The sequence below is a fragment of the Toxorhynchites rutilus genome, chromosome 1 (assembly GCF_029784135.1).
Source record: "Toxorhynchites rutilus septentrionalis strain SRP chromosome 1, ASM2978413v1, whole genome shotgun sequence".
Taxonomy (NCBI): Eukaryota; Metazoa; Arthropoda; class Insecta; order Diptera; family Culicidae; genus Toxorhynchites; species Toxorhynchites rutilus.
In genome coordinates, this window is record NC_073744.1 from 10,485,143 (window position 1) to 10,502,275 (window position 17,133).

The window sequence follows — 17,133 nt, forward strand, 5'->3', positions numbered from 1 at the left end:
AGATTTACGGAGTCCGGAATGTTACGGACAGCTGAGGCTTATCGCGGATCGAGTTACAGATCCATAAGATAAGCAATATTTGAGATTATATTTAGAAAAGACCTCCAAGCGAGGTATAGAAACGTTTAGAAAGGACCAATGTAAGGCAATTAAAAGATGTAAGAGCTCAAGTGTTTTGTTAGGCTAGAAAAAGCTTGTAGTTCGAAATTATTGCCGGTCATAAATTCAGAATGGACGAATATTTAAATAGCGTCCGGTAAACAATTTAATGCATGCATCATTTAGGATGCATTTTTATTACCCTTTTCCATCCCTAGCTGCGCTCAGCCAGATACACCAGCAGGGTGTAATAAAATAAAAGGATGTTATTTAGAGCGAAGGATGGAAAGGGGAAATCCAAGAATAAGATAGGCGCACCGACGAGGTGCTATAAACTTAAGGTATTTTCTTAGGGTAGTGCAGCCGTCTCAGACTGCACGTTACCATACGCTAGAAGAAGGGACAAGGAAGGTAGATGATCTAAACGAAACCGATATGTTATCGGTTTTCAAGAGAGAGAGAGGAGATGTTCCTCGTCAATCTTAGTTTAAGGAACCATGTATATATTGTGAAACTTTTGAATAAATTTTTTAGTATTGTAACAGAACTCACGCGAAAGCGTTAAAATTTTTCTTTCAATAGAGAAATTTTTCACCTACTTTGTTCGGCTTTCGCGAATTTATGTGAAAAAGACGGGATGATTTTTTAGAATTTCATTCTCATCCAGTTCATCCACTACTCTCGAATGTGCAATAGCAATAACAAAACAAACAACCCCCGCTCCACAAACCGTAATCCCCTTCTCCTTGAAGTGATGATGTTGGTTCACCTATTATACATTTATACAAGCGCCTTGGTAATTCGCCAATTGTGCAGTGTCGACGTCTGGTGGCTCCCTTCATGTTCAGGGCCATAATTTGGGTCCCAAGTTCGAAAATGTAATATCCATCAGATTAGAAGGTATAATGTCATTTTTCAAATGTAAAAATATGAAAGAAAATTTTCACATCATGTTATTTAATTACTTGAAACAAGTATTTTTGACTCATATTTAACAATTTGTTCATATATTTCCGATATTTTTTATTGAAACTCTTCATTGTAATATAAAATTTTATTCAGAAACAATTTTTGTATAAGAGTTTTTCACCACTTGCAAAGAAACTATTTTTAATTTACAATGAATACTAATTTGTTATGGCGAAGTTAATTTTCATTCATAATTTCAATTTTAAAAGTGTGTTCATTCCGCCTGAAAATCATTTATCTTTGTCGCTCCCCGAATTCGTGAAACGAAGCACAATGCCGTCAACGCGAATTACATTCAATAACAAACAATATCATTTTTGTGGCCTATCCACTTTCTTTCCGGTTTGAAATGCATTGCAGAGCTTCAAATTGTTCGATATAAGCGTTGATAAGCATGCACTCGCTGGGGGACGTGTTCGGAAGGCTGAAGCCGTTATTCGAAAAAGTTGTACAAGATCCAACGCTTGCGGATATTAAACGTTTGAATGAGTGCCTCGACCAAATCGACAAATCCAGTTTGCAGATCCTGCAAAATGTTTTCCTCCAGCAGCTGGTTGTGCTGGTCGATGGCATTTCGAAGGAGTTAGTTATCGGAAAGTTCTGGGTTAGAATTTCACTTATAACAATGGGTGTGTCTCTTCCAGGAATAAAAATGAACTTAAAACCCAGCTGATCGAATGCATCTGTACAATCCTGCAGAAGACTAAGATCCGACAGGCTGTGGCCATGAAGACAACGGCGATAGTGTTGACGAAACAAATCTATGACGCCCGGAGCGGACATCTGGTCGGGGATCTCTCGGAAGAGCTGAAAATGGTCACGCTTCGGGGCCTGACGCTGGTTTCGAAAGCCATACAATCGGACTTGGTCGAAGTGGTTTACGTTCGGGACAATTTGAATTTGATCTCTCAGGTGCTGTTTGTTTGCGTGAGTTTACTCGGTGTGGAGAAGTACAGGAAGCTGCGCTCGCAAGCTATCGAATGTATAATGGCTACAATGCAAGTTCACGACGAATTCGACCTGGCGGATGTCGTGCTGAGATGCCAGATCGCGGAATTGCTTTTTATAGTGCTTCCCAAGCTTTTGATGGCAATGGTGTCCGTCATCAACGGTGATCCGAAACAAGGGAAGGCTGTTATTGGAATCGGAATCAAAGCTTTGGGAAGAATTCTGGGTATCATATTTGAGGATTATGATGGAGATCACAGGGAAGAGGAAATCGAAACGAAGGACTTTATAAAACTGTCTAAAAATATAGAAAGCTTAAACATAAAGGGACGAAACATACTAGGAATGGGTTTAAAAGATTCGAAAGCTAAAGAGGAGTACTTTTGCAATACTACCAGGAGCCGAGAGTGGCTATTGGAGGCAGAGAAGAAGGTCCACGCGGTACTCGTTACGATATCCCATCAAAGAGGAGCCGAAGAAGAATCAATACGGCAGGAATACGCTAGGATGAATGCAGAACTGTTGCAAAAGTGTGCCACGTGAGTATTGAATGCTTGCTTGAATGTTATGTGGTAATTGTCCCTCGATTTTTCGCAGCAATATGCCGACTTGTTCGGTGATTTTCCTCGAGTCTCTTCTCGCTCTCAGTCAGGATGATTCGAGCAAGGTTCGTGATATCTGCGAGGAAGGCTTGAAAAGGCTATCCCAATCCGGCGTTTCCTTCGGTCCGTCTCGAATGGATGAACTTTTTTATGATTCTCTGCAGCCAATCGTTCGTACGATATATCGAGGAGAGGAAACAGAACAAATAGCTAGTTTTCGGCTTCTGAAAGGCTACATACATTTTCTCTCCGAACACCAGTTGAGTCTTATCCTTTCCAATCAGGAGATTCTCAACCAGCTGGTATCGATTTTAGTCTGCGGGGCGGAACTGGATCAGACAGACGAACTTGTTCGTCGAGAGTACGTTTCCTATCGCTTTGAGTATGCCTTGGATGAGAATAAATTGGAGAAAGAAAAGCGAGAATCCAGGTGGATCATTCTCCGTAACTTCAATGGCTCTGACAGGAGCCGTAAATCTTTCCTGGACTTGATCAAAAGCTTCCACCATCGTCCGGAAGCGCTCTCGAGAATCTTGAACTATATCCTGGAGGATCTCTTTACCACCAAATTCAATACAAATGGTTATCTTTTTCTGCTCTCAGAACTAGTTCCTTCTGAAGCTAAAGGGAATCGAACCATTGTAGAAATCTTCAAAAATGTTTTCATGGAAATTCTTCAAAGTTATCACTGGGAGCTGAACCTGGAGGAAGCGACAAACGTTTCCGATCTCAAATTCAACGCGCTTCACATTTGTCTGTCACTTCGTTTAATCGCACGTTACTCGCTTCTCTTCCACGAAGACTTTCGATGGCAGCTGTACGGCGTTCTGGGACATGTTCTCCCACTGTCTGGAAGCAGTTTAAATTGCGTGAATGAAGCAGCCGAAATGGCACTGGAAGCCATCGCCGAGAGTCAGGGAATGACGTCTATTCATGAGCTTATTTTCCACAATCTGGACTACATTGCACAACACGTAAGCCACAGTTTGAGACACTCTTGCAGCTTTTCCATCGGAGTTCACATGCTGGAATCGGTGCTTCGATTTGTTCCCTACGAATCCTCTGCGATTCTTGAGTCCACCATCAGCCCGATTGTGATGGACATTCTGGAGAGTCACGACCGGCGGGTTGGTGAAAGGAGGATTCTCTGCCTTCGTGTTTTACACATTTTTGTGCGTGCCATTCGGTATCGTTACCGAGCGGAGCTCCAGAAGGCGGAAAGCGATCCAAACGTGATCGCGAAGAAAGCCCTCGAAGATAAAATCGCTCAGTTGAAGCAAGAGTTGGAACACAAGCTGCCCGAGGCGGGAGCTACCATCGAGGAGGTTTTCGACGGGGAACCGAATGAAACAGACCAACCGGAAGGTGAGCCTGAATCGGTTGAGCCTTACCAAAGCGAGGAGCAGAAGCTTCCGCCCCATATTCGGATAACGATGGAGATCTTGACGGTGAATTTTAAGTATCTCGCCTCGAGTGTGACCGACGAGAGAATCGTTGTTCTGGGAACACTCAATGAGGGCATCCATCTGCTGAAGGAACACGAGAACCAACTGCTTCCGTTGGTACATCAGATTTGGTTCAATTTCGCGGAGCGATTTGCTGACACCAGTCCGGTGGTGATTGGCTGTGCGTTCGATTTGCTGGTCAGTCTGGCCGAGCTGGCAAAAGATTTCATCAGGAAGCGAACCCTGGAGTAAGTGAGGGGTTTCTAACACACAATTGTGTAGATCAATGATTTGCTATTCGATACGATATTTGCAGTGATGTGATGCCCAGGTTGAACGCCTTTATGCGTGATAGCGTTTCCGCTGATTACAGTGCCCGCCAAACGTTCAATCTACAACGGAAAGTACTGACACACGCACCGGCGTTGGTGGCTTCATTGAAACTAAACGAGCGTCAGTTGGATCAGGTGCTGGAGGTGGGTAAATTATACTTACAGCGTTCGGAAAGACGAGAGTTGCAACAGTTGGCGAAATTGTTTCTTGATCGCCTGCGAGAGTACGATTCAGGCGCCGTTTTCATAAAGCTGAATGCTTCAAAGCGTGGTAACTAAATGCGCGATATTGTGAATGGCTTTTTTGTTTGATAGAGAAATACCTTGAATATTTTTTTCTCCTTTCGTTGAGTGCTTAAACGTGTTATATATTTAGTCTTCACTAGAATGTAATTACAAAGATTCAGAATAGAACTAGGAAAAAAAAAGGGAACAATGCAACGTTTTTACAAAATGTTGATACTTGTTCAGAAATTGAAATTTTGCCCTTGCTTCCGGATCCTTCAATATCTACAGCTAAAACAGTCCTAACTCTCTTACTTTAGTCCTTCCGTCGACTATAATCATCTTCCCACTGTTGATAAAAGTAAAATCTTCAAGCCATACGTCTCGAACGGGGTGATGTAAACTCCTGGTGTTGGCAAAGTTACTGCAGCGATTCACGCCGTGACTAGGGTCTGCTGATGGTAATGATGATCCACTATGCTCAGCGTCCGCTCGCTCCCGGTCGGCATTAAGGCATCGATCAGCTTCCGGGTGTAGCTGGGAAGGTATACGCAGCTGGAGAAGATAAGCAACGCGATGATGCAAAAAATAACACCATCTTTTCGAGCGGAGAATTTGCGCGATGTAAGGAAAGATACTTCGCGAGCATTGAGAGAAAGAAAAAGTTTTTGAAGGTTCTGACTTTGGAAAGGATACTGATAAATTTCTTCTCCCACGGATCTAGCATGTAGATACAGGTGTTCAATTCGTACAACAGATAGAGAGAGGAAATAGATCTCTTTATTGAGTGCAACATGTTTCCGCGATTCCAAAGGTTGGCCAAAGCCTTCTGTTTTGCGTCTTCAGCGATGATTAATAGCAACTAGATAAGATAGCACCGACCCAGAGTTTGCACAACTTGATTAGCTTTATGATACACAAAGAATGCACCCCAGTTGATTTACGTGGTACAATGCGAATCGATTAGTAATTGCGGATATCTCACCGAAGGACACAATCAAAACAGAAGGCGTGAAAATCAAAACAGTTTGACGTTTCGCCACAAAAAAAAACCACAGTGAAGTAATCGTCTGAATGTGACGATTGAACGGAGCGGTTTCGATACGTCGCAAAATGCACTGAGAATTTATTTTTTACTAGCTGACCCGGCAAACTTCGTCCCGCCCAACATTTGTTTTTTATTATCAATACCTTCAAACATTCACGTTTTCTTACTATGAGCATATTCATGGGTCCAATCGCAGAACTGTTCATTGATTGATCTTCTAATCGACCCCGTTGAATTTACCTTTTACTATAACATTCCTAGTATTTCTAACAAAACTCATCATTATAATATCAGATTATTTTCAGACACAATTCTCGTTCAAGATTTTTCAACCACTCGCGAATAACATGTCTCTCCGTTACATGGAATAAATGTTTTATACAGAAAATATGATAGAATAAAGAAAGCCCTAAATCGGACGATTTCTCCCTCGAGTTCTGTTCTTATCAACACATTCGACGATACTTTTTTATTGGTATATATGGAAGAAGATATAGGAGTGCATTTCATCACATTAAAATCCATTTCCAGTTTCGAACAAAGATCAATTTCGCTAGCGCAAACATCAAATGGACTAACAGCACTGGTCACTATGTAATTGTAGAACATATGGGAATTTAATTTTCCGAATTTTCCATTTTTCCTCCAGAGTTTTCCGAAAATTTTCAATTGTCATGTTTGGTTGGAATATTTTAATGTAAAAAAAAATTAAATGTGTGTGATATTTTTATGGGACCCTCTCTCCATTCCAGAGGAGAGAGGGGTGTCATACCATTATAGGAACATTTCTCATACCCAAAAACCCTCACATCCCAAATTGTGCTTGATTAGTTCTCAAGTTATGCAGAAGTTTGTGTTTCGTTTGTATCCCCCCTTAGAGAGGAGTGTATTCATCATAGAAACGTTTCGTGCCCTGTGAAACCTTCACATGCCAAACGTGGCTGCATTTGCTTGATTAGTTTTTGAGTTATGCAGAAATTTTGTGTTTCATTTGTATGACAGCCCACTCTTAGAGAGCTGGAGGAGTATCTTACCATCATAGAAATATTTATTGCATCCTAAAACCTCCACATGCCAAATTTAGTTTCATTTGCTTGATTAATTCTCGAATAATTCAGAAATTTGTGTTTGATTTGTATGGCAGCCCCCCTTAGAGAGGGGGGTGGAGAGTCTAACCACCATAGAAATATTTATTGCACCCTAAAACCTAAATATGCCCAATTTGGTTTCATTTGCTTGAATATTTCTCGTGTAATGTAGAAATTTGTGTTTCATTTGTAATGCAGCCCTCCCTTAGAGAGGGGGGGTGGAGAGTCTAACCATCATAGGAACATTTATTGCACCCTAAAATTTCAATATGCCTAATTTGGTTTCATTTTCTTGAATAATTCTCGAGTAATGCCGAAATTTGTGTTTTATTTGTATGGAAAGTCTAACCACCATTGAAACATTTATTGCACCCTAATACCTCAATATGCCTAATTTGGTTTCATTTGCTTGATTAATTCCCGAGTAATGTAGAAATTTGTAGAAAAACCCCTACATACCAATTTTCACGTTGATCGGTTCAGTAGTTTCCGAGTCTATAAGAATCAGACAGACAGACTGAAATCAATTTTTATATTATATATATAGAAGAAGATAGAAGATAGATAAGATATGGAAATGCGTTATTTCGCCTGAAAATCCATTTTCACTTACGAACAAAGATCAATTTCGATTGCGCAAATATCGCATTTCGAACATGTGGGAATTAAGTTTTCCGAATTTTCCGAGCTTCCTTCAGGATTTTTCGAAAGTTTTCCGATTTTTCTCTCCACTATATTGAACTACGGGAAGAGACGAATACAACAAAATATCCCGTTCTTTAGGATCCTACAAACCCCGACCGTCTGCGCAAAATATAAAATTGATTACCTTTTTTTAATGTTCAATGACCTTAACTGATTTTAGGAGAGTGTACTAAAGTGCGCAAAGGTGGACAGAGCGGTGCTGGTGGCAGCGAGTAGTGTATATTCAAATGGATATATTATTCTGCATTACATTTCTCGTCCGAGGAAAATCGGGATCGGGAGAATTTGACTCACTGGTGAGTAGGGTAAATAATTTTATTTCGGATTTAAACATAGAACGTGTTGAGAAATTTCGATTTTCCATTACGTAGCATATGACAACACCAAGAAGAAGATTTATTGACGTAGGATTACGTCTTTCGGGAACATGTTGGGGTACAAATTGAAAATCGAAAATCGAGCACATCGTAAAAATTGTCCAATTTCAAACGTTTATTGCTTAGTCATTTCATGATGGATTGATGATTTTTTTGCGCCAATCGATTGCGGCATTCCATAACAATTTTTTATATTGAAAAAACTATGGATGGGTTATACCTATGATATAACCGCAAGTTTGACATAGGACTGCCGTTGGCTTAGTGATCATTTGTGTTTTTTCAATTAGCAATAATCGCACTTCTTATGTTCCTCATTGGGTACGATATCACCGCTGCGCAGAACTATTGATCAAATTATTCATTAAACTAGTGAATGAATGAAACAATCTACGAATTCAATTGCAAACAATTCCTAATTTAGGTCAATGCATGCATTATGGTAGTGGTTATCGCAGCAAATATTTATCAACATTTTGCCTAACCATTAAACGGTATGCGTAGAAATTCAGCGAGCTGGCGACATGAAGGGGCATGCAGTCTTGAATAACCGAGCCAAAGCGTTGCATTTGTACCCGCTTTTGTAGACTGTGTTAGCAAAACGCATTCCGGAGTGTAAAAATGCATGGGGGTATAAAAAGTACTGCCGAGATCTGGAATGCCGATTTTCCCAACTCATTGGTACCCGCTGCTTGCATCTATTTTGCCACGCCGATTTCCTCAGGCTCCATGGTTTTGACGACTGTGTTAGGGAAACATTCCGGTTTGCAGAAATGCAAACGAGTACAAAAGTACTCGCTGCTTGCATCTATTTCGCAACGCCAGTTTCCCCAGACTCCATGGTTGTGAAGTCTTTGTTAGTGAAATATTCCGTTTTGCAAAAGCGCAAACGTGTACAAAAGTACCAGCAGCTTTCATCTATTTAGTAATGCCGATTTCCCCAGGCTCCATGGTTTTGAAGTCTGTGTTAGAGAAACATTCCGATTTGCAGAAACGCAAACGGGTACAAAAGTACCCGCTGCTTATATTTATTTTGCAATACCGATTTACCCCGGCTCCATGGTTTTGAAGTCTGTGTTAGGGAAGCATCCATTCATTCCTGCGATGGTACATCAATCGCTGCTCAATTATAACTGAGTGGATTTCCGAGCGGCGCTCGCTTATATACCGATTGGTGATTTCAATAGCCGGTTTTGAAAGCAATTTTAATGCTATTGACACAAGTTTTTGGATCAAAAAGTAACAAGTATATAACGCGTAGACATTGTATCTTTCGAATGAAGTGTTTGTCATACGATTTCGTTCAGTTGTTTAGGAGCTATTAACGCTCAAAATCTCGGTCTCCGGCGTAACGCTTTCGTTTTTGAAACTTTGATTTTACACCCCGGTATAGAAATGAAAGACGTAGTCCTACGTCAAAAATAATATATGTCATGAAACTAACTATCGAACAATTGAAAAATCTCAACCCCTATACTAACGGAAATACCCACTTCTTATTGGTTGAAATTGACGACACATGCGGCGGGTCACTAACAGAGACTAAGCTGCCTGTGGGAAATCGACATTGCAGATACATGAAAGTAGGGTAAACTTTTTTTTTTTTTTTTTTTTTTTTTTTCCAAAATATATATTTTTATAAAGGCTCATATGGCGTTAGCCTCACGGGGCCGGGAGTTCAATACAATTTTTCTTATTATCTATGTTAGTAATATGTAACCGATTACTCGCGGTTGGCTCGAGGTTAGTATTACAAGTGTTTTCGTAATTGGGATGTTGCTGTCTCCGAAGCTCTGTACGTGTGCCCGACACGGAATACTTTCTATTGAGATGCAGCTGACCATTAATTAGCAACGCCCCCCTAGTCTGTACCTCATATCTAGCGTGGTGCGTCTTTCTCGACTCGAGGAATCCAGGATAGAATGGTCAATGGCGCAATCGTCAGTTCGTGTAGAGTTGTCATGAGCGGTACAACCTTTGGCTCTTGTTGAATGATCAGTGGACTGCACAACCTTTGGCCCGTGTATCTGTAAAGAGTGTGTGTATGTAACGAGTGTGTGTATGTATTGCCGTGACTAAGTAAAAGTTTATCGATCGGATAGGAGGGATATGAAACGGGGACACAACGAAGGAAACATCATTAATTATCAAAACTTTTGTTCCTACCGAATTGTATTCCCTAACAGAGACATCTAAACCAAGCTGCCTGGGGAAAATCGACATTGCAATTACATGAAAGTTGGGGGCATTTTATATTGCAAGTAAGGTGAGTGATACAATTAATTCTAGCAAATAAAATTAAAATTTGGAACTTTAATGTTGGTTGATTCGTGAAATTTCATATCAATGACCGATCGTGTATAATGAAAAATTTAGCACAAGTGTAAGTGTAAAATCGTATATGGTAGCAGTTGTGTTAAAACTGACTTTATATATGAAACGATTTATTTCAATTTTCATAAATAATAATCAACGTGTGTTCCCTCTCGAGATCGGGTCGTTTGGTTTAAGCTGTCTGTTTTGTTGTGCTCATTTTCACCCAAGGAAAGTTTATATGGCAAGAAAAATTAAAAAAATGGAGGAATATTAGAAAAAGTGATTGCTCTACATATAGTATTAGATGTTGTTAGTCCAATTGAAATTCGCATTGGGTTGAATAAACACTCAGAAAGTAAAGTTTATAAAAGAAAAATACCTTTTTCATTTCAAATATTTTTTCTCTATATTAAAGTGTATTTACTGATGAGAAAATTTGATAATTTTGTTGGGTATTGGTAATTATCTTATATTATATCAGTGAGTTTTTTTTCTTTATTTCATCCATACATACACTGGAGACATCTCGCCTAGGATCACAAAGGGCGGTTTTCATCTTATCTCGTTCCACTTCGGTATCTTTTATCTGATACGCACCATCCAACTACTGTTTACCATCCTTCTGTCATCATCGCTCGGTAAACACTGGTGGAGTGAACAAACAATACCCAACAACCAAACAAAACGGTCCTTTTCAGGAGGCCACTAAATCATTATCAAAAAGTTTAACGATGTAATTCTTCAAACATATCCAAAATCAACAGATAGCCTAACGGAATCCTACGTCAACTATGAGGTCGTGTCTCGGACACAACCCTCCTGTGAGTTTTTGTGCTCAACAGGTATCCAATTGAGTGCTCAGTCTGTTAGAAAAATGAGTTATCAATTTGATTCTTTTAATGTTAACTCGTTTATTTATACAGCATCAGTCCATCAATATGATGTCGTAGTAAGATTTTTTGCTCTCGTTTTTTATCTTCAAATCAGTACTAGGACAGAATCGATAGCAACCTATTTAATATCAAAATAAATATTCGCTTTCCAGTTCTTCTCGGAAAATCAGTTTCACAGTGATTAAATTGAAGTATTTTTTTTATAAACTGTTTTAGTGCTGAAAGAGCAATCATTGATGTTACCAATAGCACATTATTACTTATCGAGACTTTTCAAAAGTCTTCAAAACTCTCCTGAATCAATGATCCTTCCAAATTAAAAAAATGGGTTGGTTATATCTATGATATAACCGCAAGGTTGACGTGGGACTACCGTAGCTTAGCAAACATTCGTTTGTATTGATTAAATTGTTGATTGAATGAAACAGTTTCCAAATTCAATTTAAGTCAATATAATTCTTTGTGAGTAAAAAGATTGTATAATGCCATATAAGGTCAATTCATGCATTGTGATAGATTATGTTCTTCGCTACAAGTAAATTTAATGGCAGACCTTTTACGTTTGGGATGATGCCTAGCACAACATATATGTTCGGAAGAATTATCAAACGATTGTTTTATTTTACATTTCTTTCTGAATTTTACATCTCTCAAGTGTATGTACTTCTCGAACCGCGAATTTGCTTGAAACTGGAAAGGTTATTCGCTTCTAGTGTCCGCACGATTTTCCCAGGTTCCTAAGTTTAGAAGATCGTGTTAGGACAGACATATTCCAGTGTACACAAAGGCAAGCGAGAACAAAAGTACTCACTGTTTGCATTTATTTGCAGAGCCAATTTCCCCAGAAACCTTAGTTTTGAAGTCTGTGTTAGGGATACACATTCCAATCGGAACAAAAATACCCTCGACTTACATGTATCTGCAATGCCAATTCCCCCAAGAACCATGGATTTGAAGTCTGTGTTAGGGAAACACATTTTAGTCGGAACAAAAATACCCCCGACTTGCATGAATTGGAAATGCCGATTTCCTCCAGGCACCTTGGTTTAGAAATGGGAACACATTCCGGTGGGAACAAAAGCTCCCCCTTCTTTCATGTGTTTTCAATGCCGATTTCTCCAAGGCTGCTTGGTTTTGATGGCTGTGCTAGAGAAACCGTAAATCGGGCCAATCAAAACGAGGCAGTTAGGACGTTTAGATAACGCCTAATATTTTACAGTTATTCAATTGTTTATCTAATGAAAAATAACATTTTGTTTGTTGCGATAGATGCGTAGAAATATTCCCTATCAATTGATACAAACATCTTTCCGATCCTGTAAGAAACGTTCGAGTTATAAGCATTCGAAATCTTTAATTTTTTCTGCATGTTCTGTGTTTAGGTTTTCATTTCACCCCTCATATATTCCGGTTGGACGTAGTCCCACGCCAAATTGACCTAAAAAGCTTGTTTCTGTTTCAGAATGATACACCCAAAAACAATGGTTATCAGACGTGGAAGACTCGTCGAAATGAAAGGGGTGCTTCAACTACAGGTGCAGAAGTTCAATCTCCTATTCCGAGAGTCATCACACCATGTAGATCAACACCAAATAAGAAGCTGCGGGTTTTCTGAGTTTGTCTTTTGAGAAGTATGTACGTCAGAACGGCCGCGATTTTTTTCTTATTCTGTTTAAGATTTATGTCAATGTTTATGTTCTGATGAAGTATTTCTGTGATGACACTCACAAAAATAGGCTGAATTATTTATGGCTTATTTATGGTTATTTATGGCAATACAGAAAAACAAAAATTACTCGTGTGTACACCAAAAACTCTAGGTCATAGTACTAAACGATAGTAGATCTACTACATAGCTTCTATTATTTCATAGCTCAAACTTTCCAAAAATTGTTTCCGAAATCTCATAGAACTATGACTATCACGTCTATGTTATAGAGAACTATATCATAAATTTCATGCGCCGTGGGGCAGCACCTTTAGGGTTAGAACTACGTGTTTCAAGTAACTAAATAATGCCAAGAAGAAATTTTCATTCAAATTTTACCAATTTAAAAGTGTATTTGAGCCTTTTAATCTGATGGAGAATAGTTTGGATCACAAACTCGAATGTCGCCACTAGTCATCGCGGATACTTTAGTTGTCCCGGGTTGATGGCGATATTCTCCGCGGAAGATTACAAAATTGATTGACGTTAGATCGGATCGGAAAGCGTGGCTGTTATGGTATTGAAAACAATTATTGTCAATAATTTTGATCGTGTGAGTTGCCCATTAGAAATACATGCAAGGTTGGCCAATAACTCGAAACCTTCTGCAGCAATCTTAAAACTACAGTATTTTTTGTACACAGAACACAATACGATTGTACACGGTTTAGTGAGTTCTATTCAATACGACATTTCACGTTGCAAACGTTTTCTGTTTTTTATGTGCAAAACGTTTATCTTCGAATACAGCTTCCTTCTGTACTGCTTTCATATACCGCTCCCGTGACCCACATATCAATTATGACACAAACGAGAATGACAGATTCACCTTCAATTGGAACTTCATGATACACAAGCATGCGAACTAGAACTTCATGTTCGCTTTCGGTGCGGAATCAATTATATCTCGCTGGGGCCGAATATATGTTTAACTTGAATAATAAGCAAATAAAAACTTTTTGAAAACAGTTCGATTGGAACTCGTGTGGGGGTGACACCTTAGACACCCGCCCCGGGTGTCACCGGGTCACGCTACGCCACAGCCCCTGATGTTGAGTGTTCAAAGTGAAAACGTCGATTAATGTTTCCTGCATTCAGACAATCGATATTGCAAATTTAGCATACATAAATAGAACGCATTTTTCAAAGGATACTAACAATCCACTTCTCCCATGGCTCGAGCACGTAGGTCATCGTGTAAATCTCCCACTGCAGATAGAAAGCGTCCCATTTGGATCGAAGTTTCCTTCCGAGATATTCCCGTGCTATTCGCAGAACCATTGGAACGGATTTTTTTTTGCGACAACGAACTATTACACTTCACGTTCTCTGGCGGACTAAACAGAGTCACCTTCTCGGTTCCGGGTCCGGAATTCGCGTACACATTTCTTCATTTTATCTAATCGGATTTATCGGTGGGTCTGATTTATCAAATTTTATCATTGGATTTTGCGACACTTGAAATATCAATGATAGGCTAAGAATACCAGACATTTTTGGGCATGGAAGAAAAAATTTCGATCTTTCCAGAATCTTTTCTTCTATTATGAGCTAAAAATTCCTCGACATACCGTATTTGACTCCGCTGACTGCCAATTCGTTGTTTCCTAACGCTAAACGCTCTGATAAGACTTCCCAGACCCATTGGTCACACTTTCTGCGGTTTTGGCGTGGCGGCTGCGACGATTGATATCAGCTGAAATTCTTCCCCTTCAACTTTATCAGCACGTGCCAACAAACCGCCGCCACTTGTTTCGCGCCTTCTGCGGCACGGAACCCAGTGCCCAGTGAACTATACAGTGGCAGCAAAAATAATGCTTGTCAACATACGATATAAATATCCGAGCAAATTGGTTTATGCCTCGCAGGTATTTCGGTGTTGTGCTTTCCGCCAATGGTCGGCCTTTTGTTGGCAGGTTGGCACACTATTCAGGCCACAAACGCGCTCGCACAATTCGGCCGGAAGCAAGTGCTTCAGAGAAATTTACTTGCAGATGAATCGCGCCATCGGAGCCGGTCCGGACGATACGGAGGACAACGATGGAGGCGCGTTGAGGCGCGGTGGGGATCAGGGCGAATGTGTGGTGTGAACCCACTGGAGAGTAAACAAGCGCTCTTTGCTTGCTCGTTGACCACACAAAATGGGCCGCACAATAGCAGAAGGATGATTAAATTATATGCGCATCGGATCACACCAGCATCTTACACTCACGAGCAGTTACGAGAGTTTTCTGTTCCATTCATGAATTGCGATGGCGATGATGATGATGATGATGTCGTTGCACTTGTTTTCTTGTAAAACGCGGGGAAGGCATGTCGCCTGATGTTTTACTCAAACGTTTAGCGTGTTTGTAAGACTTATGATGATACTAGCTGACCCGGCGAACGTTGTCTTGCCATATAAATTATTTCTAGTGAATATTTTGGTTGTTAAAAAAACATAAAACGAGGAGGCGATCTGGCGTAGTGGTAACATCCATACATCTCTCGCAGAGATCACGAGTTCAATTCTCACTCCCGACATTCTTCCAAAAATGAAAGTAAAAGTGACGAACTAGCCGAAATGGGGAAAAATATAATTAATGTATGAGTGTATAATGTACAGGGTTTTCCATTTCGGGCTTCCGAAAGTATACAGCCCTGCGCTGACAACCGTTTGACATAGCTGCCAACCAAAGCGTCATATCGTTAGTTGAATGTCTGCCATTTTACAATATGGATCGTTTTAGCATCGCACAACGTGTTAATTTTGTTAAATCTATATATATATATATATATATATATAAAAATGGAGTGATGTCTGTCTGTCTGTCTGATTCTTATAGACTCGGAAACTACTGAACCGATCGACATGAAAATTGGTATGTAGGGGTTTTTGGGGCCGGGGAAGGTTTTCGTGATATTTTGAGACCCCTCCCCCCTCTCTAAGGGGGGGCTGCCATACAAATGAAACACAAATTTCTGCATTACTCGGAAATTAACCAAGCAAACGAAACCAAAGTTGGCATGTGAAAGTTTTAGGGTGCAATAAATGTTTCTATGATGGTTAGACAGTCCTTCCCCCACTCAAAGGGGGGGCTGCCATACAAATAAAACACAAATTTCTGCATTACTCGAGAATTAATCAAGTAAATGGGCGGGACGAAGTTTGCCGGGTTAGCTAGTTATACTATAAAAATGATGAAAAACCGGCAAATATTTTTCGAGCACTACGGACGGATTTTGGTCGTCATGAACGACCTACAGAGCACACAATCGCTAATGTAGTGCGTAAATTCGAACAAACTGGATCCGTAGCGAATATTGTGAAACCTGTGCATCATCGTAATGTGCGCTCGGCCGAAAATATTGCTGCTGTTGCTGCCAGAGTGGAGGATGACCTGAATGTTTCGATTCCACGGCATGCTCAGCAATTGGGCTTGTCAAACACATCATTGTGGCGAATTTTGCATTTGGACTTGCACCTACATCCATATAAAGTCCAACTGGTACAAAAATTAGAATTTTTTTGTGGGGTTATGCGAAAGGTGTGCGAGGAAGCCCTAGGTGGACATTTGAATGATGTTGTATTTCACCCATAATGGCATAAACCAAACTTGATTTTGAAATAAAAGTTTCATCGAAATTCGAATTCTAAGTGTGTTTTATTTCAATTTACTTTCGGAATAAAGTTGGAAAACCCTGTAGAAGTGTGTTTGAATGTTTCAACGATCTATAAAATTTATCGAATGTAATCAATGAAAGGATAAATTCCACGGGGATATCGAGCAAATGACGAACTTCATGCCAACTCGACTGACCGTTGGCAGCACCATCTCAGATAATAGCGAAACGTTGTGGGTGTAAACACATGGATCTTTTGAGCAAATTTGCATACTTAAAATATTCAAAAAAGAATAAGACTATTTTTTGTAAGGGACAAAAAAACTTCTTCATTTTTTCCAAAAAATTATAACTCAAAAACCACAATACCTACAAAATTCGGGTCAAAGGACGAAATGTAGGAAATTCTTTAAATTTTCTTAAAAAAATACCAAATTTTTTCGAAAGAAAATTTAGCTGAAGAATAAATTATTTTAAAAATTAAAATTCATTTTTCTCAAAAACGTATTTTTTTAAAATTCTAAAAAAAATATATGAAAAGCCCTTGCAATTCCCAATAAGTCGTCCATACATCGGAAGAAGGGCACTTTTACAGGGAAAAGCTATTCTAACATCAACTTTTTCATGTTTTCTTTGAAAAAATTACAACTTATCATTGTTTTATTCAAAGTCAAGATAGCAATATAGTGTATTTGACAAAGTTTTAGATCTTATTGAAATATGAACTTTCGTCAAAAACGTCAACCTTCTATCTTTCGTAGTTCCTGAAATAGAG

The 17,133-nt window shown here is 39.5% G+C and overlaps 1 protein-coding gene across 1 annotated transcript; it reads left to right on the forward strand.

Annotated features, from left to right (window-relative positions):
* The first annotated feature begins 922 nt into the window (after window positions 1–922).
* Window positions 923–4,691, forward strand: LOC129762798 (TELO2-interacting protein 1 homolog). Its single transcript, XM_055761337.1, has 5 exons — window positions 923–999; window positions 1,429–1,650; window positions 1,713–2,555; window positions 2,614–4,311; window positions 4,380–4,691. Exons 2-5 carry the CDS (start codon window positions 1,463–1,465, stop codon window positions 4,672–4,674), a joined length of 3,024 nt encoding a protein of 1,007 aa, XP_055617312.1. The 5' UTR covers window positions 923–999; window positions 1,429–1,462; the 3' UTR covers window positions 4,675–4,691.
* Window positions 4,692–17,133: the final 12,442 nt, after the last annotated feature.

Bases quoted from the DNA above. Each gene is read 5' to 3' on its own strand.
- LOC129762798 (XM_055761337.1), top strand. From the start codon at position 1,463: ATGCACTCGCTGGGGGACGTGTTCGGAAGGCTGAAGCCGTTATTCGAA. The intron at 1,651-1,712 runs GTTAGTTATCGG...TGTCTCTTCCAG, and splicing joins GTCGATGGCATTTCGAAGGA to GAATAAAAATGAACTTAAAA. The intron at 4,312-4,379 runs GTAAGTGAGGGG...CGATATTTGCAG, and splicing joins ATCAGGAAGCGAACCCTGGA to TGATGTGATGCCCAGGTTGA.